Source organism: Canis lupus, chromosome 17, assembly GCF_003254725.2.
Source record: "Canis lupus dingo isolate Sandy chromosome 17, ASM325472v2, whole genome shotgun sequence".
Taxonomy (NCBI): Eukaryota; Metazoa; Chordata; class Mammalia; order Carnivora; family Canidae; genus Canis; species Canis lupus.
In genome coordinates, this window is record NC_064259.1 from 34862309 (window position 1) to 34889319 (window position 27011).

General features: G+C 52.9%; 1 protein-coding gene across 1 annotated transcript in view; it reads right to left on the reverse strand.

Moving 5' to 3' along the window:
• The window catches only part of KCNIP3 (potassium voltage-gated channel interacting protein 3), an 82958-nt gene extending 56644 nt beyond the window's left edge, over positions 1-26314 (reverse strand). The window contains exons 1-2 of the mRNA XM_025454003.3: positions 26155-26314; positions 15399-15564 (exon numbers count right to left, since the gene is read on the reverse strand). Coding sequence (XP_025309788.1) covers positions 15399-15564; positions 26155-26253 — 265 coding nt within the window. The 5' untranslated portion in view covers positions 26254-26314. The remainder of the gene's footprint in view (positions 1-15398; positions 15565-26154) is intronic.
• Positions 26315-27011: the final 697 nt, after the last annotated feature.

Sequence of the window (27011 nt, forward strand, 5' to 3'; positions counted from 1 at the left end):
AGAAGCAGGCTCCATGCAGGGAGCCCGACATGGGACTCGATCCGGGGTCTCCAGGATCAGGCCCTGGACAGAAAGCGGCGCTAAACCGCTGAACCACCAGGGCTGCCCTAGTTCTCTTTTCTTAAAAAAGAGAGCCATAAAACAAATTAAGCTTATTTGATGTATTACATTAAGTGGAAAGAATTGTCAAAGAAGTAATGCTAAGCCTTCTTTAAGTTATATTTGTATGGATACGTGTTACTGATGTTACATGTTCCAGAAATTATATGAAATTCCTAGAGATCTCATGTGTCCTGGTATCATGTTATCAATCATAATGCTAGTTATTATCTTAAAATGTATGTCAAATAAATAATGAAAATCCCTCATTAGCAGCATTATAAGAACTCTCTTCAGATCTTTACCCATGGCCACTTTTTTTAAAAGATTTTATTTATTTATTCATGAGAAACACAGAGAGAAAGGCAGAGACACAGGCAGAGGGAGAAGCAGGCTCCCTGCAGGGAGCCCAGTGCAGGACTGGATCCCAGGATCCCAGATCACACGCTGAGCAAAAAGCAGATGTTCAATCACTGAGCCACCCAGGCGTCCCTAACCATGGCCACTTTTAAGTCTTTTGATATTTACACACAGTTATTGTTTTACTCCAATGCTTTTGCAGAAGGGCTTCCTTTACAAAGAGATTCATGGAAAGAATTCTGACAGGTACAGATCCCTAATAACTTCAAGATTATACCACTAAACTGTGAGAGTCCTAGTGGGAAAAATGATGGCATCGTAAAACTGCTGAGGATCAAGAATTAATGATTTGAGGGGCGTCTAGGTGGCTCAGTCAGTTACGCATCCAGACTCTTGATTCCAGCTCAGCTGATGACTTCAGGGTCAGATAGGATGGGGCCCTCAGTAAGCCTCTGTGCTCAGTGGGGAATCTGTTGGAGATTCTGTACCTCTGTTGCTCCCTCTGCTCTCTCTCTCTCAAATAAATAAATAAATATTTAAAATAAAAAGAATTAATGATGTGGGACTGAATGGGATGAGGATGATGATAAATCTTATTACTTTGTTTGAGGCATGGCCGATTTTTCAACGTTTTGTTTTCTGGATTTAAAAAATGCTTCTTTTCCTTTTTAAAAAAGTTATAACACCACAATTTGGTAAAGTATTCTTTGTAAACAAATATAGAACATATAAATTATTATTACATAATATATAATAATAATAGTATATTAATTTTTTTCTCTCTGCCTGATTCCATCAGAATCCAGAAACTCATACTGGCTGTTCTTATTTTTCAAGACAATGCAGGCTTTTGTTAAGTTCAATAAGAATCTGTTCTCCTAACAGGGCACAATTGGGCAAGTCCTTGGATTGACTTCTTAGATTAATGAGGCTTTAAAAAATCTAATAAACCAGGAATGACTTAATGTATCCAATAAAGCCCCTTAGATATGACCGAGCTTTAACTGGAACGTTATATTTAAGGATATATGTAAAATCACTGTTCTTGTCATTCTTATATAAATTATCAGGCCAAATTTAATGAGACAACTTATTTTGCAAACAAATTTGTCTAATTTTCTTTACTAGAAATTGGGTAATTGAGAGAAAAACTATGTTTCTGTAAAATTATAGTTTCTGTAGAAAACTATCACATACCCCTGTGGATATCAAATTCCAGTTCCGTTCATTGCCTTTGAGGTTTGTTATCTACCTGTAACCTGGCCTGGATCCTAAATTCTTCTGATTTTTCTCTGAAATCTGGCTATAGCTTTCCAAACTAATGTTTCTAATTTTCTTCCTCTGACTTAGACTCATTAAGAACAATAATTGCCCTTTCCTTGAAGCCCTGCCAACCAATGCTAGACAACTAGATATAAACTTTAGAGAAATAATCACAACGGCTCATGTATGGATAAGCTTTGTGCCTGTTGCTCAGAAAGTTCACCATAGGGGCACATGGGTGGCTCAGTCAGTTAAGCTTCTGCCTTTGGCTCAGGTCATGATCCCTGCAGGGTCCTGGGATGGAGCCTCGCATCGAGCTCCTTGTTCAGTGGGGTGTCTGCTTCTCCTTCTCCTTCTGTGATCTCTCTCACTCTCATTCTCTCTCAAATAAATAAATCTTTAAAGAAGAAAGAAAGAAAGCTCTCCATATCATGGATGACACCACCAGAGACGTCCAAACTATAAAAGATGATGCTTTGAGTTGTATGTTTAGGAGCCCAACATCTAGAAATCTTCTGGATTGGCTCCCCTCTAAGCTCTGGTTTATACTCTTCTCTAACCATTAACCTTTGTTTTTCTTTTGCTTCCACAGAAATGCCTTTTACTAAACACCTGATTGCACCATCTAGGCCTAGGTTTGGGAACCCCCTGGGTACCTCTTTCTGAAATAAGACACAACTATTTAACTGAACTGATCTATTCTCAGCACTAAGGGATGCATTCAGTGGGATGGCACAGTCCACCAACTCAAACCCTAGGCTGTGAAACTTCTTGGAGGGATTTCAAAGGGAGGGAATAAAGGGCAGCAAAAGATGCCACCCAAAATATGCCTCTTGGCATGGTGTTATTTTAAGCCGATAAAGTGTTTTAGATAACAGAATTGCTTTGCTTGTTGAATTGCTTGTTGGCTGAGCAAGGAGTCTGTGCCATAGAGCAGTTACCTTCTGCTGTACCTGGATCGATGCCTCGGTATAGCAGACATTCAAACACAAAAAGTTAGCAAACAAAGCACTTGGCTAAAACAGGTTGATGCCCCTTCAGACACATTCTCTCACACTTCAATCTCTTGGTATTATTCTCCTGAGAGTTATCACTGTGATCTCCCTGGCACACTGTGTTCTCTCGAGGGTCTGAAATATGGATTCACAGCCATCAGAAGTACATCAGATGGTCTCACTATGCTTGGAGAAACAGAAACAAGATGAACAATGAGATGAACAGCAAACGTGGTTCTTCCGCATCCTGACATCATAATCTGTGTTTCATGACAAGATCAGAACTTAACCCCGAGGGTGGCTGAGGGCGCCAGTAATGTCCAATTGTCAGTTAATCCCTCATGTATGAAGGATGGCCGAAAGAGGAGGAATGGTTAAGGAGATGAAACAAGGAGGCCACTGGACTGTGGTGTCTCTAATGCCTTGGCTCTATGCAACCCAACCCAAACCTAGGCCAGAGTCAAGGCAATTTAAGACCAACCAGTCACAAACATCCAACCAGGCTTTCCCACAGAAGGCGACCAATTAAGCCATGGCCAATCAAATATTTCCTTGCTTTACTTCTGTATCTTCCTTATAAAACCCTTCCCCTCGCTCCTGTCCGTGGAGCAGTCCTAACCACCTTCTGGTAAGCGCTGCCCTGTTTGAATTGATGCATGCTCAAACAAACTCTTGAGATTTTTAACGTGCCTCAGTTTACCTTTGATCAGCTGTGAGTGCCAGAGACGGTATTCTGCTTAAAAACTATGGGAATAAGGTGCAGAGAGTGTTGCACAGCCTGTCAGTCCTGCTAGGGCATTGTCCAATGCCTGCCCAGAGCATCAGACTCTGCAGGGGAGCAGAAGCAAGCGGTATAATTGATGAGGTCCCAAACATTTTACAAGCCTATAAAACTGATAAGAGGTGATGATTTCCTCTTCTCTCTGGCAGAGAAGATAACCCCTCGGGTGGCTGTCTCCCTGCCCTGGATCTTTCTTAGTTTCAGCCTAACTGAGAGGTCATATGTCAGTGTCCCTTTTATTTCCACCCTCTCTAAAAATCCCTGTGTTTCTTTCTCTTTTGAATCAGCTTTGTCATTCTGCTGGTTTCCTTATTAAGTACTTCAATAGAACCTTGACACATACTCACTGTCTATTTGTGGAAGAACGATATTTTTAACACACAGAGAATGATGCTTTGACAATGCAAGCCAGCTGTGCCCAGCTTTGTCTGGAACCTCAAGGCTTTGTGTCCTCAATCGGAAGCACAGGCCCTCTTTCCTGGCTCCTGGCCTTTCCCTGCCACTGCCCCATGCCTTGTCCCTGGGAGCCTTGGGCCTGGGCAGTGTGTGGCGAGTGGCTCAGAAGATAGGGCTCCCCCCGTCTTGAGTGGACTCCATGTCTCAAATCCAGGTGTTAAATGTGACTTTCCTTGAATTTGGGCAGAGGCTCCAATGGCCGAGACCACTCTGCAGGTCATACTAAGGGACTAGGTAACCGGTCCTGTGATCCACCCTTCTTCACCCCACCAGGGGGCAGAGAAGGAAAAGGTTGGTGGAGAAGAGAAAGGGAACATCTCTGGAAAGGTTGGTTGGTGTGCTGTGTATTTTATCCTCCTCCTACACCAAGGTGGCTTTAGTCCTCTGTCCAATGAGGGGCTTCCAGGAAGCCTGTTGGGGTCTGGGCATGTGTCCCTGGGGCCAGGTGGGTCTGACCCACACCTGGAGGAGGTCAGGTGGCAGCCATGGCTACAATGGCCAGAGGCAGCCAGGGTAAGAGGAGGGAACTGGACACCCACCGGGTGACGGTCCTGGAAGCAGAGGATGCGTTTCTGCAGAGCGCCCTCAGACCCTGTGGGTGAGATTAGAATTCTGATCTGGCCCAGACAGGATTCCCTGAGGACCCACTAACACCTGAAAGATGCCCACAGGACCCGAACAGAATTTCTCCCAAGGACAGTGAAGGGCAATCACACAGGGAAGATGGACAGAGACAGAGGTAACAAGGAATCACCACCTCCACTGGCTTATTCCAGACACTGGTGGCCAAAGGTTGTGTTTTAGCAGCATCTCAGTGTTCACACCAGCCTGCTCTTGCCCTCCTTGTTCCCCGGTCCCAGATGGCTCCCCTGTACCCCCACTTAGTGTGAATCCCAGAACCAGCATCCCAACCTGACCTGGAAGGAGCTCAGAAGTAGGCAAGCAAGCTCAAGTCTTTGTGTCTTTTCTTTTCTTTTTTTTTTTTTTTTTTTTTGGTCAGATGAGGAGCCTGAAGCCTAGGGAGGCAGATTATACTCTTAGGTGACACTGACCTGTAGCCTCTTTCCTCCTTTCAAGACAGACTGAGACAGAGAGACACACAAAGGGAGTAAGAAAAAGCCTCCATGAGCCTGCAAGAGGATCAAGCATGTAAAAAGGTTTGAAAAAGGTACATGAAGCTATTGGGTAATAAAGACTCCCATTCACTGAAACCCAGTAAGCAAGGGGTCTTGCTGACTCTCCTAGTAGCCCTGTATAGCAGGTACTGTGACACATATCCCCCTAGGACAGGTGAAGAGCCCAGGCTGACCATGGCAGGAGAGGTGCTCAAGATCACCAACCAGCAGGAGCAAGCAGGACCAACCAGCAGAAGTAGCTAGTGAGGTCCCGGCCAGAGACTTGGTAACTCCAGGCACATCCCTCTCCCACTAAGCCTGACCCTCAGGGGTCTCCACTCCCAGAGAAGTAGCCTACCATCTGCAAAGTTCCATCGTCCCCGACAGTGACTGCCTGGGGTAGGGAAGGTCAGCAGCTGGGAGGAGGGGCTAAGGGGCAACCCCAGCAGAGACAGATCTTCTGTTGCTTTTGAAAAGCTGGCTGTGGCTGGGCTCCGACTTCCTGCAGCAACATTGGCCTGAGTCCCCCATTAGAGGCCCGTGAGGTTCCACCCCTGCTTCAGACTCAGACCTCCATCTGATCTCCCTCTGCAAGCCTCATTAGATCAGAATCGTGTCTACTTATTCCTAGAGATCTATTATAGCTTTTGAGTATTTATTTTTTAGGATTTCATTTATTCATGAGAGACACACAGAGAGAAACAGAGACATAGGCAGAGGGAGAAGGAGGCTTCCTGTGGGGAGCCTGATGTGGGACTCGATCCTAGGACCCTGAGCCAAAGGCAGATGCTCAACCACTGAGCCACCCAGGTATCCCAGCTTTTGAGTATTTAAAACCATTACTATTTGATCGATTTTGAGATGACTGATATGTTTGATTATATGCTAAATTTTGTGCTTTTATTCTTCTTAAAATATTATTCATTAATTTGACAAGGATTTCATGCTCCAGGCTTTGTGCCAGATGCTCAGGGCAGGGCAGGGAGGAAGAGCAAGGGACAACGCCCCTACCCTCCAGAGAGGGGACAAAAGGTCAAGCTTTTGTCCAGCCCCACTCAGTCCCTCAGTGTCTCTGAGCATCTTTGGGCAGCAGAAAGTACTTTTTTTTTTTTTTTTCATCTTTGGCTAGAAAGCCAATATATCACATGTCTACACTGACTCATGTTTATGTGTTAGGGATTTCATTTGATATCTCTTTAGAGAATCATGCAATTACTTTAGCCTAATTTCCTTCATATCCCTCCAATAACAGGATAAGACAAAAGGACCCAGAAGCCTGGAGCTGTTGAGGTTTCCCCTTTCAGTGTCCGGAGCTCCCAACACCACCTTCCCCAGCACACCTGGCCAAGAAAACATCAGGTCCTGAAGCGCAGGAGCCCCTCTCCCTGTGCCCGCCTTCTGGTCCCCATGGCTGATCCTGGGTCTTTGTCCTGCTTAGCCCTTGAGCACTCATCCTGATGAGGAGCAGAGGAGGCAGAGGAGAAGTGGCACCTGTCACTCCCACACAGGGCTCCTCCCCAGGCCTGAGCCTGGCGGCCCTATTGTATCCCTGCCAAAAATTCCAGGTTGGTTGGTTTTATAGATTTTAAAATATGGTGGTCACTGATCAAGCACTTCCCTCACTCCTCACTGCAGAAGTCACACATCTCTTTGGTGGAGCAGGAGAGGGCTCTGGGGAGGGGAGGAAGGAGGGGAGAGGCCTGGGCGAGGGGATCAGTGTGTGCAAGGCAGGTGGGCCCCAAAGCCTCCTGCTCCCTCCCAGCCAGGCTGAGCCTGAGTCTGTGCACCAGGAGAAGGAAACCCCCTCCCACCTCCTTTCCCTCCCCAGGCCCGAGAGTACTGAGAGTACTGGAGCCCTGGCTTGGGACTCACGGCCTGCAGGTTCGAGGGCAGGGCTCCCCGAGCCAGGGGGTTCCTTCCAGCTCTGCTCTCAGGGCCACTGCCCCCTCTGATTGCCCCTGCCCCACTCGAGGCAGGCACATTGGTCCTGAGTCCCAAACCTGCTTCTTTTTGCTCCCTTAACTGGTCCTATCAAAGCAGCCCTCACCTCGAGCCAGGTTCCCAGAGATGAAGCGGAAGAAGAAGCTGATGATGTCTCCCAGGTGTTTCTTGCAGCCGTGGTGGCACTCCTGAAGCCTCAGAGCAGGCCCCCGGGCTGGGCCTGGGGTCTCCCGGCGCCCCACCACTCCTGGGCCTGGCCCCATCCTGGGGGCCCCAGCTCCTGCCCTCAGCTCTGTGTGACCAGCCACAGTGCAGGCCACCCCCAGCCTGCTCTGTTCTCTGCCTGCCTCTCTCCAACCTGACATTCAGAGCCTTCCTTTAGAATGCTCTCTCCCCACTGTCTTGGTCTCAACCTGACCCTCAGTGTCTTGGCCTCTCTGGACTTCCCTTCCCTTCTCTGTCCTCTGTTTCTGCCTCCTGCTCCCTCAGCCTTCCCCAGGACCACCTGCCCCTCAGCCCTCAGCGCAGAGCCCCCAGGGCCTGACCAGCACCTCCTGTAGCAGCCTCTACTCCTATCCTCAGGCCAGCCCCTTCACCTTGTGCCTGGCTCTGGCTCCCCAGGACCCCAGAGTTCACTCTTCCTGGAGACAGAAGGGCTCCTGCAGCTTCTTGGGCTGGGAAGGGGGTGAGGGTGGGGTTGGGCATTGCTCCTGAGCTCTCAGCACCAGTGGAGGAGGTGCCACTGGTGTGATATTCGGGTGAGAGTGTGATCTCACTGCAAGGGGCCTCACCCATGTCCCAGGGCTTCTCTGCAGCCAGAAAGGGAATAGCCTGCTCCCATCCAGGCTTCTGCCTGGGAAGCTCAGGGGCCAGGGGGCCCTGGGCAGAGCTGGGCGGGGGGGTGGGTGAGGCCCTGACTTTGGCTATTTCTTGACCTCTGGTCTCTGCTCACTGACACCAGACCACAGTGCTGTTGATGTCCTAGAGTGGAGAATGGGGACATGGGAAGGGGTCCCTCTGACGAGAAGGGTAGAGGAAAACAAATATATGACCGGGCAGAAACTGCTGTCCCTCCACCTCACCCCCACACTTGCTGGGCACCTAATATGTACCAGGCAGTTTGCTCAGATCCTTCTGGCCACCAGTGCATTCAGTCATCAAAACAACCTCACAAGGTATGTGTAGCCGAGAACGCCATGTCAGTACTCGTTCTCCTTCTCTTTTTTACCTACAGAATTCAGATTCTTTTGGAGGTGGAAATGTGCCCAGTTTTAAAAACCAACATCCCCCCACTTCCTTTCAGTCAAGGTGGCTCAGTTCTGGCCAGTGATATGCAGGCATAAATCTCTCAGAGATTTCCCTGAGAGTGTGCTTTCCTGATATAGGCACTACCATTTCCTCCTTCCACCCAGTTTCTCCTTCCCCTTGCCTAGGATGAAGCCATTATGGCTGGAGCCAAAGCAACTACTTTGGGGCTGTGAGGAAAAGGACAAAAATACCCCCAAAAAAACCTTGATTCTGACATTCCCAAGCTGCTAAACTAGTGCCAGCCACTGCTTAACCCAGATTTCTCATATTTCTGTCTAAATTAAGCCACTGTTATTTGGGGTTTCTGTTATATGCAAGTGCAGCCAAGTCAAAATATTCCCTCCAAAGTGTAAGACAAACTCTTGCACCTTGCACTCCCCGCTGGTAAAAGGAAGTGTGGTGTGGGATGGCCTTCCTGTGTACCACCGTGAAGCACGCTGCTCCAGACTGTTTGCTTTACTGGGAGCAGGCGAGGCTGTGCAGCAGGTCAGGCTGCATACAGGCAGCTCTGCCCCTGGGATGCCTGGGTGGCTCAGTGGTTGAGCATCTGCTTTAGGCTCAGGGTGTGATCCTGGGATCCGGGATCGAGTCCTCCATTGGGCTCCCTGTAGGGAGCCTGCTTCTCCCTCTGCCTGTGTTTCTGCCTCTCTCTCTCTCTCTCTCTCTCTCTGTGTGTTTCTCATGAATAAGTAAATAAAATCTCTTAAAAAAAAAAAAAAAGCAGCTCTGCCCCCTTGGGCCTGATAACCCTGCACATTCAGTAGCCTACCCTGCATTTAAGGCAAGGTAGCATGCTCTGCAGGGCCAATGACAGTTCCCAGTAGGAACACTCCATGGTCTCCCTAGGTTTTGAGTAAAACCATGCTTTCTTTGGCAAAGATTTTTCTTTTGACATGGAACTAGCAGCTCACTACTGGTTCTCATGGAGATGGAATGTCTGAGGGACACCAGGTAGCATGGACCTCAGCTGCCCATCAGGCACTGAGTATCAACCTCTCCCCCAGCTCTAAAGGCCTATACGTGTGTGTGCAGCACTCCATCATCATGTGCAGATGCGATGTCTGAGCACAGGAGAAGAGGGTCTGAAGGGCTCAGGTAAGTGTATAGCAAGTGACTCAGGCCCCCATGGAACTTGCTGCACTGCCAGCTTCCTCTCAACCTGTATCTGTGACCTCATGGGGAGCCCCTAAGACCATCTGAAGAGAAAAGCAGGGAAGCCCCGGTGGCTCAGCAGTTTAGCGCTGCCTTCAGCCCAGGGCCTGATCCTGGAGACCCGGGATCAAGTTCCACATTGGGCTCCCTGCATGGAGCCTGCTTCTCCTTCTGCCTGTGTCTCTGCCTCTCTCTCTCTCTGTGTGTGTATGCGTGTCTCTCATGAATAAATAAATAAAATCTTTTTAAAAAATGAAGAGAAAAGCATTTATATGTAATTTATAGACAGAGCTACAAGAAATGCTGGCACCAACACTAGGTTGACATGGTGGCCCACTCAGCAGGGAAGGACGATGGAGAAGGGGAATCTTCCTGATGGGCAGAGTGTTGAATACATATGCTTGCCCACATTTCCTGGAAGAAGAGAAGGTCTGGGGTAGGATTTATGCTCACTCATGGACAGCTGTGAGAAACATTTGTTCAGGAGTCAGGGTGGTGGAGGAAAGGAAAGAGGAAACATGGTAATTGCTGTCCAAAGGGCACCAGGCCTGAGAAAGAGCTCAGTAGCCAGGTAGACAAGATGGCCTGGCAGCCTGTATTCCTTGCTGCCTGGCGCTGCTCACCAACAAAGTGTCATATGGTCTAAGATTACTTAGGGGTTCAGTAAAAGAACTTCTCACCAGGCTGTTGTGGCTACAGCTGTTGTTGAGTACCCAGCCTGCCAGCAGGGTGACAAGCCAGCCGCCAGTTGGCAGGTCAGCTACACTGTACCCTTTCTTCCTGGCAGGACCACCACTTATCCTCTCTGGAACTGACATTCATTCTGCATATGAACCTTCATCCCTGCCTGCCCTGCTTCTGCCAACACCATCACCCATCACAGTGTCCCACACACCATTGCTACCAACCAAGGGACTCATGTGATAACAAAGAAGTGTGGCCAAAGGCCAGTGTTTGCAAGACCCACTGACCTTATCCTATTCCCCACAGCCAGAAGCAGCTGGCCTTACTGAACAGTGGAAGAGCCTACTGTAGACCTGGTCTGAGCACCAGCCATGAGGTTATTCAGATGCTGTCCTGTCAGATGCTGGGATGTGCTACTGAATATGCTCCTTCTCTAGCAGAATGATGGATCCAGAAACCAAGAGGATGACAATCAGCCCTCATAGCAGCCCTCAACAACCCCCTCTTCCATTTTTGCTTCCCATCTCTAATACTCTGGGCTCCAGATTAGAGGTTTTAGATCCCAAATCACGGATTCTTCCTTAAGGGAAGCAGCTTCTAGGCTGGAGACTGAGGCTGCCACCTGGCCATTTTGGGCTCCTCATACCACTTAGCTGAATTGATATAGTGGGTGTTGGTTTGAATGAGCCTGAGGATCCAGGGGAGAAGGTTGCAGCTACATGAGGTGGGGGAGGGGAGTGCTATGTCCCAAATTTACTGACTTTTCCAGGGAATTTATTAATTTTGCCGAATACAGTGATAAATGTTAGTGGGATGTTACAGGCAGGATGACCAAGAACTCAGATCCCGGGGGAATGAAAGTTTGGATCACTCCACCAAGGACCCTTAACTGAGGCCTTATAGACAATCACAAATTTCCTACCACAACTCCATGGAAAGGTAGTCTATTTCTATTCTCCTCAAATCTGGGCTATGCTTAGGGCTTGTTGGGACCAATAACATTCAGTGGAAATGATGCTATGTGAGTTCTGGATCCTAGACCTCAAGAGCCCTTTTGCCTTTTCTTACTGGAACACCCCTCTTGGAAGCCAGCCCCCTTATACTGGGGACGGCTATGTGGTGAGCAAGTCCAAGAAGCTCTGCGGAGAGACACAGGCACATGTGTGGAACGGTCTTAGCCCAGCCCAGCCACCAGCTAAACAAAAGCAAGTGAATAATCATAGTCAATGCCATGTGGGGTGGGAGAACCATCCTGGGAAGCCTGCCTAAATTCCTCATCCATAGACATGAGAGAAAACAAAATGGTGATATTTGGGGGTATTTTGTTAGGTGACAAAACATCACTCTCTCAACTTCAGAGTTTGGACCCAGTACACTCTCTCCAGAGAAATCCTCTTCACTAATCATCTCCCCCCACCTGGCAACTCCAACTATCCAACTTTCTAAACTTTTGATACGGGTGAAAGCTTCAAAGGCCACGTGGCCAGTTTTCAGATAAATCCTTGAAACTTTGCATCTGATCTGGCATCTCAGTTTGAAACACAATGTGACACATATCTTGGTACTTCAAATATGTTAAAATTCTGTCAGTGTATATTTATATATCCTTACAGATTATAGACAAGTTAATTTACCTTTTTGCCCTCATACCTTTCTACTACCACTTTTTTAAATCAGGGTGCTAGTGGCTTTATGATCTTACCATGGGCTTGAGGGAACCCCAAGAGAAATGAGTTACCCAGAGATGAATGCAGTGGTGGATGAAAATTTGGGTCTCTGCCTTGGGGGAGGGGGCAGGAATTTGTTTGTGTAAGGACAGTTGCACATAACACACGGGAGCCTGTGTCTGCTGCTCCAGTGTTCCCACCAGAACAGCTAGGGAAGTGGGGGCACTTCCTGGGGTGGCAGGCAGGGCCCAGGCTTCCTTCTCTGGTCCCCCAGAATTTCTGTGAACTTCCCAACAGTCTAGAGTAAATACCTCTCTGATTAAACCAGCCAGCCTGGATTCAGTGGTCTGCTGCCAAGACCCCAGGTTATTCTGAAACCCAGTCCTGCTGTCTTCATGGGGAGCCAGACCCGAGAAGCCGGTCTATCCGGTTAATGGCGTAGCCATGCTCCCGGAGAGATGTTCTGGTATCCTGACAGAAAGGAATTTTAGATGCTAGGGAGACAACACAGAGTGGGTCAGAGTCCCAGCCTCTGGGTCACTGAGAATGGGCTCCCCAATGTTGCTGAGGGACACACTTTTCCGCCTAGGATGGGTGCTCCTCTGTCATGCCGCCTGCCCTGTACTCCCTGGCTCCCGGGCCCATCTCAGAGGCCACTGCTGCAGACCAGCTCCCAACATCATGTGGGGCCTTCGCAGCCCGGAAGGGACTGCCAGGCATAGCAGCAGCTGGTGCAGCCATTGCCTTCTTGAATCCCGGGCCCTACCTGACAAGGTCGCCTGAGCCTCGGGGACATCTGTATGTTTTACTGGGCCTTGGCTTCTTCCCCCAAGCTGTCCCAGAAATCTGTCTCTCTGACCTGCTTCTTCTGAATGGAAAAACCCCTGACAACAAGGGTGTAGGGTGTTGGCCTTGTGCCTGCCTTCCACAGGCACCCACTGCTCAGGACACCATGGCCAGGCCTCGCTGAGCTCAAGGACAGAGCGACACTGAATGGCACCGATTGTTCTCTGCACCCAGAGCCCTCTAAAGGAGCAGAAGCACCTCATCTGTGCACAGTTTAGCATTTCACATGCACACAAAGCCCTCGGTGTGACTACACCAGCAGTGCCACCCCTGAGGGGCATACAAGGAGCCATGCCTCATGGAGACAAGGGGTGCCCTGGGGTCTTGGCTCCTTAGTCTGTGATGGTGGCTGCTGCCTCCAGAGATACCAGAGGTTTCCCCAAGAGAAAAGACATGGAAGACACACATGGGGGGTAGGGGTTACCCTGCCTGGAGTATATGGAAGATGCTCCAGGTCAGAGCCCTTGCTCAGCCTCTAACACTTGTGACCTGCTGAGTCATGTGACCTCCCTGAGCTTCAGTTGACTAGTAATGAGTGCCTACCTCATACGATGAAATAGGATCTGGTTTTTCCATGCTTCACGTGGCCTCCTAGTGCCTGGCACAGTGTCTGGGGAACATGTCCATGCAGGGCAATGCACCTGGCTGGGCCCAAACTGTGGATGGTGTCCTGGGCCCTGCTCTGCCCACCTCCACTCTGGCACCCAATGCTCTGGGCTGTGAGCAGTCCAGCAAACACATCCTGACAGTTCAGCACAGGTTCCTGACCTCCAGGAATTGCCCTGAGCTAAAGGTGGGGTATATGCAAGGTCTTCTTGTGACCTTGAACATACCACACCCACCCCCCAGCTTGCTTTCTTCCATGTCCACCCACACTTGGGGGTGCAAAAAGCCCCAGCTAGGAGGTGGCACATCATACTCCAGCCCCAATCATACTCCAGCCCCAATCATACTCCAGCCTACAGAGTTGGAAGTTGGAGACAGGGCTCAGCAGGGAAAAAGCACGGGGGTCAGGCAGGGGTGTGGAGTGGAGAGGATTAGGGAGAGACAGAGAGGAACACTGAGGTGATGGTCTTGTGCTGTTGCCAAGAAAAGCCTGGAGGGGGCGCCTGGCTGGCTCACTCACTCCATATAACTTGTGACTCATGATCTTGGGGTCAGTTCAAGCCCAACATTGGATGTGGAGCCACTTAAAAAAAAAAAAAAACTGCCTGGGGGGCAAGACCCGCGGGGTATTCAAGACTCGAGTAGCACAAGCAGTATCAGTTGGAACAGACTCGGCTCCTTCGTGCACACAGCTGGCCACACCACAGGGCCACAGGGCCATGGCCCACCTCTGCTCTTGGGTTTCTGTCCTGAGAGCAAATGGAGTTGTTTGACCCTGCTGCAGAACTAACAGCACTGTAAAGGTGTGAGCTTCCCAGGTGAGCTGTTTGTGTGAACTTTTAGTGACTTCACATTTCCACCACAGGCAAAATCTAGTCCCCCATCATAACCCCGGGGAGCTGGGGAGCGCCCTGGACCCCACATACATATTCATATGCTTTAGTGCTTCTGTGAAAGGCCTCAGCACAGAACAGAATGGAAGTAAAGGGTCGAAGGGTTAGGAGTCTGGAGCAAAGGTCGGCTGAAAACACAGAGTGACAGGGACTCTGGGACACAGCAGAAGGGGGTGCTGGAATGGCCAGGAGGGGCTGGGAGCATCCCAAAGTGCGGTTGTGCATAAAGGACAGGAGTCTGGGAAGTGGCAGCCAGTCCCTGGCCCACTGTGGGCCCCTCGGGCCTTCCCCTTCTCTCTTCCCGCATCCAGCCTGGGAGCCTGGTGCCCTGGTTTATGCCCATTTTCCCATCAGAGGCCTGAGGCTCCCCGGAAATCCTACAGAGAGTGTCTGAGACAACAAACAGGACAGGCTGTCAGGGCTCACAGCTGCCTTTTTCCTTTAAGACTCTCCCGCGCACCTTGTGTATGAGATCACATGTGTGTGGGTATGTGCATGTGGGTGTGAGCGGTGCATGTGCCTGTGTGTGTGTGGTGGGTGGGGGTGCACATGTGTGTGTGGTGGAGGCACAGGTGTGTCGGTAGGCGTGCACAGGTGTGACTGTGGCGTGTGTATGTGTGAGAGAACAGGGGCTGCACGAGGCCATCTGTGCATCCCTTGCTCTGTCACACTCGACAAATAAATAGCACCAAGGGCAAGCACAGAGAGCCATTGCCTGAGCCCCTCAGGAACATCCGCAGTGCTGCCCGAGGTGAAGAGCCAGCACAGCCGCTGGGGTGCCCTGGGCAGGACCCAAGAGGGACTAGGACTGGGGTTTCCTCCTCACTGGGCCTCTGCACACATTGCTGCTCATCCTTTTTACAGAGGACTTCGGAAGGAGGCAGGAGCTGCCCAGGTTACCCGCCAAAAGGTAGGCAGAGCGAGCCAGGCCTGTCTCACCAGGCCAGACTCTGATGCCTGGCTCTAGCCTCCCAGCCACCCAGGTGGGACACCCCAGCACAGGCCCAATCCTCTGTCCCCACCCTCCACAGGGCCTGCTTTGAGCTCAGTGCCTTGCTTGGATTAATGGGGAAAAGCATGAATGAATGAAAACATTATCTCCCAACAAAGATGGAGATGGCATGGCCTGGGCTGGGGTCCCAGGGTGGCCTCTGAAGCCTCAGATAGAAGAGAGCTCCAAACAGACACTCCACCCCCACCCCTGCCCTCATCCAGCCCACCCCAGCCCCTACCTGAGCCCTGTGGGGCTGCACTGGACAGGATCCACTTGACCAGACAGCACCGCATCAGGGCCTGGCGGGTGAGCCGGGGCCTCTGCCACTTGACGCCCTCCTTCTTGCTTAGCGGTGTGCGCCCAGGGTCCCCCAGGAGGCTGCCATCTGACACCTTCATCGCTTCCTGCAGCAGAAACAGGTAGAGTAGCCCTGAGCCCTTGCTCAGAGAGGACCTCCAGGCCGGCCCCAGTCTCCTGGGCAAAATTGTCCTCCATTCCCCCCAGAGTCTTGCCCCAGATTCACTTGACCTATGACATGTGGCCTGCGTTCCAGCTGTAGGAGGAAGCACCCCTGCATGGGCACCAGTTCTGAGCAGTTGGGTTGGTTGGCTGGGACAATGACCACCAAGGTGGCAAGTTGGTGATATCTTTCCAGGGTTGTAGAGTTTCACATGTGCTACCTTGGTAGAGTCCCGAAAAGTATGTGGCTCCCTAAAGCAAAAATACAGACGTGCAGTTGGGCAAGTTCTGCAGACCCACGGCCCCAAACCCAGCCCCTGCATTGGTCAGCTCTCAGGCACAAGAAGCAGAGACTGACCCAGGCTGATGACAACGGGAAAGGAATTGGCAGCAGGGGAGGGCCTGGGCCAGCCACAGACTCCCCAGAAAACACACAGAACCAGGCTTGGAAGACAAACCACAACAAGAGCAAGCAGAGGGACAGCCAGCCCTCAGCCACAGTCACCCCCCCAAAAGAGGGCAGTGAGAGCCCACCTGCCGCAGCTGAGCACCCTGGCCCCTGCTGCTCATGCTTCCATCCTGGGGGCTCTGGGCCTGGGACCCCCACTGGTCTCATGGCCCTGCTGCCCCTAGGACCTGGAGGCTGCTCTGGGGGTCTTCTCAGTTGAGTCCCTAGCTCTAGGTTCAAGGTTAAGAGTAAAGGAATCTGCAGTCCCAGCGCAGGTCATACGCCTCCTCCCTGGCTGCAAGAGGAGCCAGGAAAGCAAGCATCTGGACGTCAAGTCTCTCTCATGTTCTCAGTATGGCTTTCCTGAACACGAGGAAGAAGAAAATCCCTCCAATGTCCCCTGAACTGAGGGAAACTGGTCTGCTGCAACCCACAGGCTCCTGTTAGGCAGGAGAAAACTCCAGATGCTGCGTTGGCTCATGGCTCCATGGGCCCAGTCATGTTTAGAGCTGGACAGTCTGCCTCCGGGTCAGCTTTTGGTGAAGTGGCTGCCTAGACAGGGTGACGTCCACACCCCTTAGCCTGATTTCTGGGGCCTTCTCCGTTGCAAGTGCTGCCTCTATAGCTGTCAGCCTCCAAGCCACCCCCCAGACATACATGCTCAGCAACACCCTCCACATTCCTTCTCTTCTCCGAGACTTGCCCTGGCAATGGGCGGGTTCAGCGGTGCCTGGAGCTGCAGCGAGGGCGAGCACACACTAGCCTGGTGGGGCAGAAAGAGAGGGTGAGCAGGGGTGGCCAGGGGTCTCAGGGTACCAGAGAGGCTGAGGGACGCCCCCTGTACACACATGGACACACATACTAGCACGCGCACACATACACATAGGTCCTGCCCTGGCTGTGTCAGAGAGGCACCTTCTCCATTATTAATGATCCTATTCAGGAGAGAAATGGCTTCAATGAATAAAGCCTTTATTTCTGTCCAGGAAGGGGTAGGGGGAAGATGGGCAGCTGGTGCTCCATTACTTCATCAGTTCTTTGCCGTAGGCTCTGCAGCTGGGCTTAGCGGAAAATGTTAGAAGGAAAAACTGCAGAGGGCCTCAGAGCCTCTATTGGGACCAGGAGCTGTCATTTGGAGCCCTGTCTCTCCCAGGACAATGCTGGCGGTGCTGGCTGGCAGGGGCCGTCCTCGTGGAGCCCGTGGCTCGTCATGAGGATTGTCGTGCAGACCAGGCCTAACTAATGGGGGAGAGACCCGGATGGGGGCCTCCAGGAAAGGCTGGGAAGACCCACTGGCAGGGCAGAGGGCTCCGGCTGTGCCTTTTATTCTGGGCCTCAATGCGGTCTCATCATCATGACAACCCCACAAGGTAGGCCCCACCACTCCCACTTTAAAGAAACGAACTCCAGGAGAAGTCGGGGGCACGCCAGGGCCTCTCTGTACTGTGGTCTCCTGGTTCCAAAGTTCAGGTGGTGCCAGGCGCAGGCTGTACCGCGTAGCCTTCCTGGGGCCAGGCCCTGGAGGCTGAGGGGTTCCCCAGGCCCCTAACCATGTCAGAGTAACAGTCTGTGAATGTCCAATACTCTCCCGGACCACGGAACCCCAGTATGTGTGTCTTCCCTGAAGCAGGGGGCTGGGCGTAGTGGGGGCAGGAGCCCGTGAGCCCCCGGGCAGGGTCTACGATGGCTTCCCTCTGTGAAGTGGGGAGGGGTCCTCACGGAGGATAGGAGGGCCCACAGCGGCTGAGATAGGCCCCACAGTGGACGACTGCCAGGAGGACCATGGGGAGGGCGGGAGGGACACGCGACCGCAGGTCATCCTCAGGAATATTTGGCCCTTGTCTGTCTGGGAGAGGGTCCGCCTGGGTTGTCTGGAAATGTCAGTGGCCACTCTGGGCTCCCTGCTCCTGATTTGGAAGCTCCCAGGCATAGAAAGAAGGGAGCCCTGAGAGGTGACACATCCACCCCTTCACCCCAAGACGCCTCTGTTCTAAAAGGTGATAGAATTGAAGGGAGCTGAATCAGTGAGCAAACCCCAGCTTGAATTAAATCTTAGCTCCTGCTAAGAACCCCCAGTGGCTTCACTGCATTTCAAATAAAACCCCAATGCCTCTGTTCAGTCTACAAAGCCCCCGTCGGGTCGGCGGGGCACCCCTGACCCTAACAGCCCGCCCCGTGCTCTTCACACACACCAGGCAGGCTCGCCCGGCGTCTTGGCCCCGCTGCCCCTCCGCCCGCAGCCTCCATCCAGGAGCTCTCTACATCGATTCTCACAACCACACGTGATTCCACAATGATCTCAGTCAAGTTTCAAATAAAAAATACCGACATACCAACAAAAAAGAGTATTCAATATATACACACACTGGAAAACTTCAAGAAATATTTACAAATGCCTAGATGAAAGTCCCCTGATGTTCTTCTTAATTTAATTGAGAATCCTCTCCCCCCGCTCCTGCTTGATCCTGCCATTATTTCAACAGCGGATGGAGCCATCCATGTTCCATCCTCCATGGGCCTCACGGGGTGGCCAGGGTTGGATGACAGAGACCGATGAAGCCAGAGGATCTGTGCCCCGAGGTCACACGGAGTCCCCATTGGCACACTTGGCACGTGTGGGCATTCCGGGCTGCCAGGGACCTGCAGCCTTCTCTGAGGCCCACGCGTTCCCTGGAGGACAGAGGCTGCAGGTGGGCAGGGCCATTCCCTGACAACCCAGAACTGAGACTGGCGGCACCTATGTGGCCAGATGGATCGGGGTGGGTTTCAGCTCACATCTAAGTCCAGGTCTGTGGGGAGCAGGGGAGGGACAGAGAAGACACCAAGCTGGTGATGTACCTGTGGACCAGGCACTGGGTTAGGTGTGTGGAGATGCTGTCTTATTTGATGCTCACACCAACTTATTGAGGTTCCTTAGACCGTCCTTCAAATCCCCCAGCTGAAGCCCATATCTCAGAATAGGTTCTTCCTCACACCCTCTTACCACGCTTGCCTGGAGCCCCCGTGGTCTGTGTCCTCTCGCGCAGGGTGAATGGGGAGTCAATCTAACTGTCCAACTTCAGGTGTGTCCTGGTGGGCTTTGGCTGGAGGATATGGGTTCCTGGGGGTGGAGCTGTCCCACTGGGCACCTGGGAGATGCTCCCATCTGGTTCAGGAGTTAGACTCCAGGAGGTGTGGGAGGAGATGCCTTGACTGCTCCTCTATCTCCATCTTGTCTTTTACAGGGATGGGGTGTGGCCTCAGCTCAGAGTCTCTGCAGGCCACATGGGGTGGGGGTGAGGTTTAATGCTGGTGTTTTATTTTCATGGCATCCTTCCCATTACCTTCACCTTCATCAATGGCTCCCCCTTTCCATTTACAATAATGATTTAGAGATCCCCCTTTCAATGAATTTATTGAAATTTAAAATGTGAGTGAAAGAAAAAATAGAAAACAATCACACAGATTGTGGTAGATAAGGCAAAGTCAGTGAAGGCAGAGTACCAACAGCCAGGAAGCTTGGAGACAGGGGGGCCCGATCGATGCAGCCATGCTGAGACCCTCGGGTCTGAGCTGTCCCAGACAGTGGTCCCTGGCTGCCTGTGATATTGAACACTTGAAATGGGGGTAGTCCAAATTGAGATGTGCCATCAATGCAAATAGACACTGGATTACTTAGGGGGCACCCGGGTGGCTCAGTGGTTGAGGATCTGCCTTCGGCTCAGGTCGTGATCCTCAGACTGAATCCCACATCGGGCTGCCCACAGGGAGCCTGCTTCTCCCTCTGCTATGTCTCTGTGTCTCACATGAAAATATAAATAAAATCTTTTAAAAAAAGCCTTACTTAAAAGAATGTAACATAGCTTATTAATCATTTTATATTGATAACCTATCAACATGATAATATTTATACTGGGTTAAATAAAATATATTAAAAATAATTTCACTTAAAAAACTTTCTTTAATGTGCCTTCCTGAACATTTAACATGACACCTGTGGCTCACATGACACTTCTATTGGCTAGCACTCTTCTAGATGGTTCTCTGATCTGTCAGTTGGATGGTTTGGGGATGCCTCCTCCTGCCAGGGCTTACCCTGACCCCAACTCTTCTCTCCCTCTCAAGTCCCAGCTAGAGTCAGTCAGACTTGTCTCAGAAAGGTGGCCCACTGGAGAGTGGAGGAAGGGTGGAGGACAATGAGGTGGGAGGCCAACTTGAGGACTGCCCAAATCCAGGGGAGGAAATAGGGGTGCTGAGCCAGGCACAGACAGTGGGGTGGGTCGTGGAGATATGAGGGTATTTAGGATCTGCTGTAGATGTGGGTAGTGGTAGGGGGGTCAAGGGGTCCCCCCAGTAACTGTGACATCTGTCACCACAGAGGCGGAGGAGGCAGACAACCCATCATGCCTTCCAGCTGCCCCAGAGCAAGGTCTGGACTCTGCATGAGGAACACCATCAGCTGAGTGTTTCCACCACGCCATAGAGAGACGCCGGATCATTTTAAACAAACTACCAGGATCTGAGCTCAGACATCCCACCTCGTGAGTCCCCACCCCTTGCAGCCTCCTGAAAGGCCCAGTGGGCACAGCTTCATCTTGTGGGGCCTCATCTGATCAAGCCACTAAGAGTGTCCCGAGGCAAGACCTTCAAGCAGCCACTTCTGCCTCTGTGGTTCTTGTCAGCTGGGCTCCAGAGAACCCCCAAAGTCAAGCCCAGAGAAGGCTTGGCAGGGGTTACCTGTGGGCAGGGGGCAGCCTGTTGGGGGTTGGGGGTGCATGGCTGGAGGCCATGGAGGGTCCTGATAAACACTAGTTAAAAACATCCAGGCTCCCTTCCTCAGAAGGAATGTCATATGAGTAAATGCGTATGCAAAAGTGATTGCTAATTGTTCCCAAATATTTACAAGTATGGATGAGAAATAGCATGAACGGTTGCATAAGGACCACCAAGACCCACCGGATTCTGGCTCCGAAGACATGCTTAGCCAGGGAGGGGGATCTCAGGCAGGTTAATGTTATTTCAGGCCACCAAGTACAGTAGGAAGGGGTCTGCAAGTCGGCCAGACGAGGACCCGAGTCCCAGACTGTCATCTCCCGGCTAGGCTACTCAACCACACTGAACCTTTGTTTCTTCTGTAAAATAGGGATAATAATATGTCCTTATAGGACCAAGGGGACGGTTAAGTGAGATGACATACAAAGCCCCAGCAGGAGCGTGATTATCAACATTCCCCATCCCTCTGATGCTGAGTAAAGTCTGCTGTCCAGAGAAAGGGACAGGCCAAGCGACAGCCCAGTGATTTCCAGAGAGACAGCCAACTCCCTCTGCTCAGCTGCTGCACATCAGAATCACCTGGGAGCTTCCCCCACATCTGGCTGTGGGGGGGCCGCATTATTTGATTCAGTGGGGCCTGTGCTGCTCTATTTTTATAAAGCTCCTCAGTAGATCTAAAAGTGTTGCTAGGTTTAGAGGGCTCATCCCACCAAAGGGGAAGTTCTCTGGGCCTTGCCTGTGGGAGGAGAGGATCTCAGGTTCTCAGTCTCCCTCCTAGGAGGGCTGCCTCAGAGTCTGGGCCAGCTGGGGACATGCAGATGTGGGGCTGCCTGCCCCCTGCCCCCAGTGCCATCCTGGGGGCCGCACAGCACAGGCTGGCTCCCCCAGCAAACACTCCTCGTTGCTCGCTCTATTTCCATCACTTGGGACAGATGGCAGGAAGTGGCAGTGGGCGTCGTGTCGTGCAGGCCCCGAGGATTTGGGGTGGGGAGGCTTTGGGGAGCCTCGATTCTCCACCTACCCCTGGGCACCTACAGCTGCTGGCCAGACAGCTAGCCTGGTGAGGGGGGAGCTGAGACTGTCCTGAGTCCCTGCCAACACCTGCACGAGCACACATACGCTGGAGCAGGGAAAGGAGGACCAGGTCATCCCTGCCCTGTGTCTGATGGCTGCCACCTGGGCTAGGACACAAGCTCCTCACCTGGCCCGTGCTGCCTAGGCCATGAGGGGGGCCTCATCAGCCCAGGAGTGGACTCAGCATGCTCATTGATGACATTCTCCTGTTGGAGTGCTCTTCCCAGGCTCTACTCAGTAAACAGAAAAGAAGTGACATTAACTCTTCAACCATTTATGGAGCTGTCACCCTATGCCTGGGTTATGCTAAGCAGGCTGGTGTAAGATCTCATTTATCTAGGAGGTTGTGATATTCCCCCTCAGGAAAATGAGAAGACCGTGGCACAGAGGAGCCAACTAACTTGTCCAAGGACACACAGCTAATGCATTAACGAGGTGGGACTGAGCCCAGACCCTCCTGATGCAGAGCCAGGTTAACAGCTGACAAGGTACAGCCATGTTACCTCTGCAGGCCACCAACCTCTCCAATACCAAATGTTGGGGATGGGGCTCTGTGACAAGCCAGTGGGCATATGTGTGTACATGTGGAATGGGGCATGAGACCTGCCTCCTGGCACTTTTGGTAGTGTCCCCCACCTCTACTTCCAGCCCTCACTGGTCAGCACAAGGTACCAGTCTCAGGTGAGGGCCCAGTGCAGGCGCTGAGTGTATCTAAGGCCTAAATGGGAAGACTGAAGCTCAGAGAGGGGATGGACCCTGCCCAAGCTCACAGGGTCAACTGGGTGAGGTCGAGGATGGAACCTGGCTGTCTAAGGTCACTACTCAGAATGTCTGTCTTGAGAGAGGATCTTAAAATAGAGTCAGCGGGGGCATTGGGCACAGAGGCATGGCACCAGCAGCAGGTGGACGCAGGTTTACCCTTTGTTTGCCCTGGAGGCATGTGTTGGAGGTGGGGATGGGCAGCTGGGGGCAGGGGGCAGAGCTGGAATGAGGCTCATGAAGACCAGCGGCTGCTTTGCCCAGCTGAGCACCACCCAGGCCCATGTCTGTGGGGTTAGGGGGCTGCTGGGCAGGGACCTGAGGTAGGAGACCAAAGATGAGAGGGTGGGCACTGGGAGGTGGGACAGGCCTCCTCTCAGCTGTCCTGCCTAAGCTCAGCTTAGCTACCCCCTCTCCAACTCTGGTGCCTGCAAGTCCCTTTGGTTCTCCTCCTGTCTCCCTGGATGTGGCTGCTCTGTGGCATCCTAGGACAGAGGCTGATCACAGCTGACAGATGCACCTGTTCAGAGGACACATCAGTCAGGTGGGGATAGGGAGCTGGGGTGGGGGAATGGCACCCGGTGGTGACCTGCTCCTCCCCTGTATCCTCCTCCCTGCCACCTGTCTCGAGGACCCGCTGACGAAGACTTGCCAAGTTCCCCCTCCTTTCTTTGCCTTGAAAACAAACAAGGTTGCAAACAAGGTCCCTCACAGTGGTCACATCCAGGGCTCCCTCCACAGCTGCTCCCGGGCGTTCCCAGAGCTGCCTTGGAGAGGGGCAGGGAGAGCAGATGGGCCCCAAGCCAGCCTGAATCAGCAGAGCACTTCCCACTCTTGTGGAAGATTTTGATCAGAAAAGAGATCCTGAATTCAAAAAGATGGGGGCCCTTTCCTTTGCAGCTCCGGATCTACAACCCAGAGAGGGATCTGCGGCTGGCTCAAGGTCACATGGCCTAACCAGGGGACCCCAGGTTACAAGCAGGCCACTCCCTGTTTGTAGCCTTCTCCCAGGAACCCCCAGCCCTCCCACCAAGCCCTAGGAAACTGGGCTTTGGAGTAAGTGGAGCAGGGTTCAAATTCTAGCCATAACACTTGGCAGCTTACAATCCAGGGCAGACATCCATTTGCTCATCTGTAGAGTGGGTACAATACCAAGAGCTACCTCATGGGCTGCCCAGGGATCCAGGGAGAGAATGCAGGGGTGTGGGGCCTGTTGAGAGGTCCGGCAGGGAGAAGTGGCCACCTTGGGGCTCCTGCCTCTCAGCCCTGCCCTTCTCTCAGACTCCACCTGGGCAGCAGCCAGAGCCACTTCACTCCCCATCTCAATGTGGGGCTTTGAGCACTTTGAAAATGGGTGAGCAAATTCAGGCCCACCTCCCACATGCACCGTGCAAGAAGGCTGGAAGCCCGGTAGGTAGAGGTTCCCAGTGAGTGTGACCTCACTCCCTAAAGACCTGGAACAGCAGCTTGTGCCTGCCACAGGAGACCCGCTGCTGCTCTCTGCTCCCTTCCCCTAAGAGCTCACGGAGTTGAAGCTGCACAAGCTGCTCCCCTCTTGGAGCCTAGGTGTCTGTAAAAGGGGAAGCGGCAGTGCCTGCTCTCCCGGGATGTCCACAAAGGACCAGGGACTGCACGGAGAGGCTGAGGGACTGAACACCCACGGGGTGTCATTCAGGGCAGCTGCCAACCATGACTGACGGGCGGCTGAGGGCAAAGGAGTCAGGCCAACTCCCAGCCTGTGCTCCGAACTGCAGTCGCCACCACCAGAGTCGAAGACTGTTTTTCACAATCCCCCTGGTGAGGAACCCAGGAGTGGCTTCCCTTAGGACCACTGCCCCTGCCTGGCCCAGCACCAGAAAGTGTGGGACCCGCTCCAGGCTCTGGCCAGGCCAGCCACAGGAAGGCCACCAGCAAGCTCAAGACACAGTGAGATCCCCTGGGGCTCAAGCCGGTTGTAGGGGTTACAGAGGGCAGTGTCGAGTCACAGTGGCCAAGGAAAGGGCCAGATGCACGTGCATGCAGCACAAGTCAGCGGTGGGCACAGTCACGGGGCATGCTTGTACCGTGCACACTCATACCGACGTCTGTGGATGCTCAGGACCCGTGATGGCTGTGGCGTGAGTGTGCAGTGTATAGCGTGTATGCCTGTAACAGGGCACACTCTGCTCCTGCCCTGGAGGTTGCTGGGGAGACTTGAGGTAATAGGACAGAAGGCACCTTGCAATGTGCCCTGTCACCAGGCTCAAAGGGTTTCATGTCATCACCTCTACTGATCCTCCTGGCATCCCTGGGAGGTGGCTCGGAGAGGGCAGGGGTGGGCCAGGCAGGCTCTGGGGAAGTGTGGCCTGGACCCACCCACAAGCTAACTCTGGGCCCCTTGTCCTTGAGGGGTTGGGGGCAGGAATCCACCTCTGCGGGGGTGAAGGTAGGGGGACACTGCAAGATGCCAGCCCAATATCTAGTCTTCCTTGCTCACAAAACCCTGATTTTATTTGAGGGCTCCTTTCCAATCCTTCTTTCTGCTTCCTGCTGCCTACACGTGCTGGCTGGAGCTCCAGCAGTGATGTTGGACTTTAAGGTAACCTCAAGGATGGGGGCCAGTGAGACAGATGGAGCCTGAGTCCCTGCTGACCGTGCCCCCCCCAAGCCAGCCCTCTCTGGCCTCCCTCCGGACTTTTGCATGAGAGAGAAATGCAAGCACCTCGTTCAATCCGCGGTTAGCCTAGCCGGCGTCCTGTCAGGAGCAGCCAGCTCTAAGCCCGAGGCTGCCTCTTCCTTCCCAAGCAGGACTGGCCCAAACATGTGAGGCGCTTGCAAGGCATCAGGACAGATTCCCTGAGTGTGAACTGTAGTCTGGGAACCGGCTTCTCTCCCTGTCCCTCGCTCTTCCTCACTTACTTATTATTCTTCAGCCTTCCCGACACCCTCTACTATTTCTTGAACCCCGTCCCAGGCGTTCTCCTTTGCCTTCTCTCTCCAGCCTCCCACTAACCCCGTACAGCCCGAACCATGAGCATCGTGTGTCCTTGCTCAGGGGGCTCAGCGCCCACTAGGAAGTGGTGTTCATTAATTACCCAATTAATTAAAAGAGGCAATCACTGCTCACAGCCTTCAACCTAAGACACCGCCCCCCTTCCAGCACTCAGCCCTCCCCGACCTCTAAGGGCTGTGGGCCCCCCGGGGGGCTCGGGGTCAGGGTCAGCTGCCCTGACACTTGCCCCAGGGACTGACAGAGCAGCACCGGACACATGCTTGACCCCAGGTCCTCCCTTGTCCAGCTTCTATCCCCCAGACACCTAAAGCCTCTCCTGTCCAGAGGGGGGCCCCAGGCTTCTAGCCTCCCCAGATTGGGCAGCCCAACACTTACTTTTTCAAAAGTGACCCTACAGGGGACAACAGGGCTTGAGGTCAAAGGAGCAAGCCCAACCAGGCTCCCTGGTCCAGGGCCACCGAAGCCCTCCGTCCCCACCCCGGGCGAGCCCCCAGCCCGGCCGGCGCCTACCTTCGCCCGATGCATCCTGGGCGCCGGAGGAAACTGCTGTCGGCCTCCCCTCTTCGCAGCTGAGAGCAGGACTGCGGGGCCGGCTGGCAGCTGCCTCATGTTTGCTGGGACCCACACGTAATTGTTCCAGGCGCCTCCTCGCCCGCCCCCTGCCCACCCCTCCCGCCCCGCCTGCTTCTCCCCGCTCCACCCCTTCTGCTCTGCCTCCTTCCTCTCTCTTCCCCTCCCCTCCCTCCCCTCCCTCCCCTCCCTCTCCGACAGATCGCAGTCCCCCTCCCGGGCTCTCTGCCCCACTCTGGGGAGAAATGGTTCCTAATCCAACCCCCTGAGCCTAGCGAAGCCCCTTTGCCTGGCGCTGGGCTCTGCCCCTGCTCCTGCTTGCGGGGCTGGCGGCTCTCTGCCTCCCCCGCTGTCTGTCTCTCTAACACATGCTCCCTGCTCCCCTGCCTTGGTCACAGGGGGGTGGAGTGGGGGGTGCAGAGAGCTCCAGCACCAACAGGGTGTTTGGGGGGGGTCCTGGAGGGCCTCCCCTGAGGCTGTTCCGGAATAGGCCAGCCCCTTCCCTCCCTGCAGCCCCTACAGACAACCTCAGGCCAATTTAGTCCAGATGGGCTAAAAAAGGGATCTGGCTCCACTGAGGCTTGGGGTCTTCCTGGAGTCCCTCCAGCTGCCCTGCAGACATCCTCTGGCCACCCCTGGTGCTGGGGCATCCTTTCTAGGGTATCATTCTGGGTCTCTAACCTCACTGATGGGGGCTCACCACGGGAAAGAGTGAAGCCGCCAGGGCCACATTACTTGGGTTACACATAGGGCTCCTTCCAGCTCATTCATCTGTCCCCCCACACACACCCTCAACT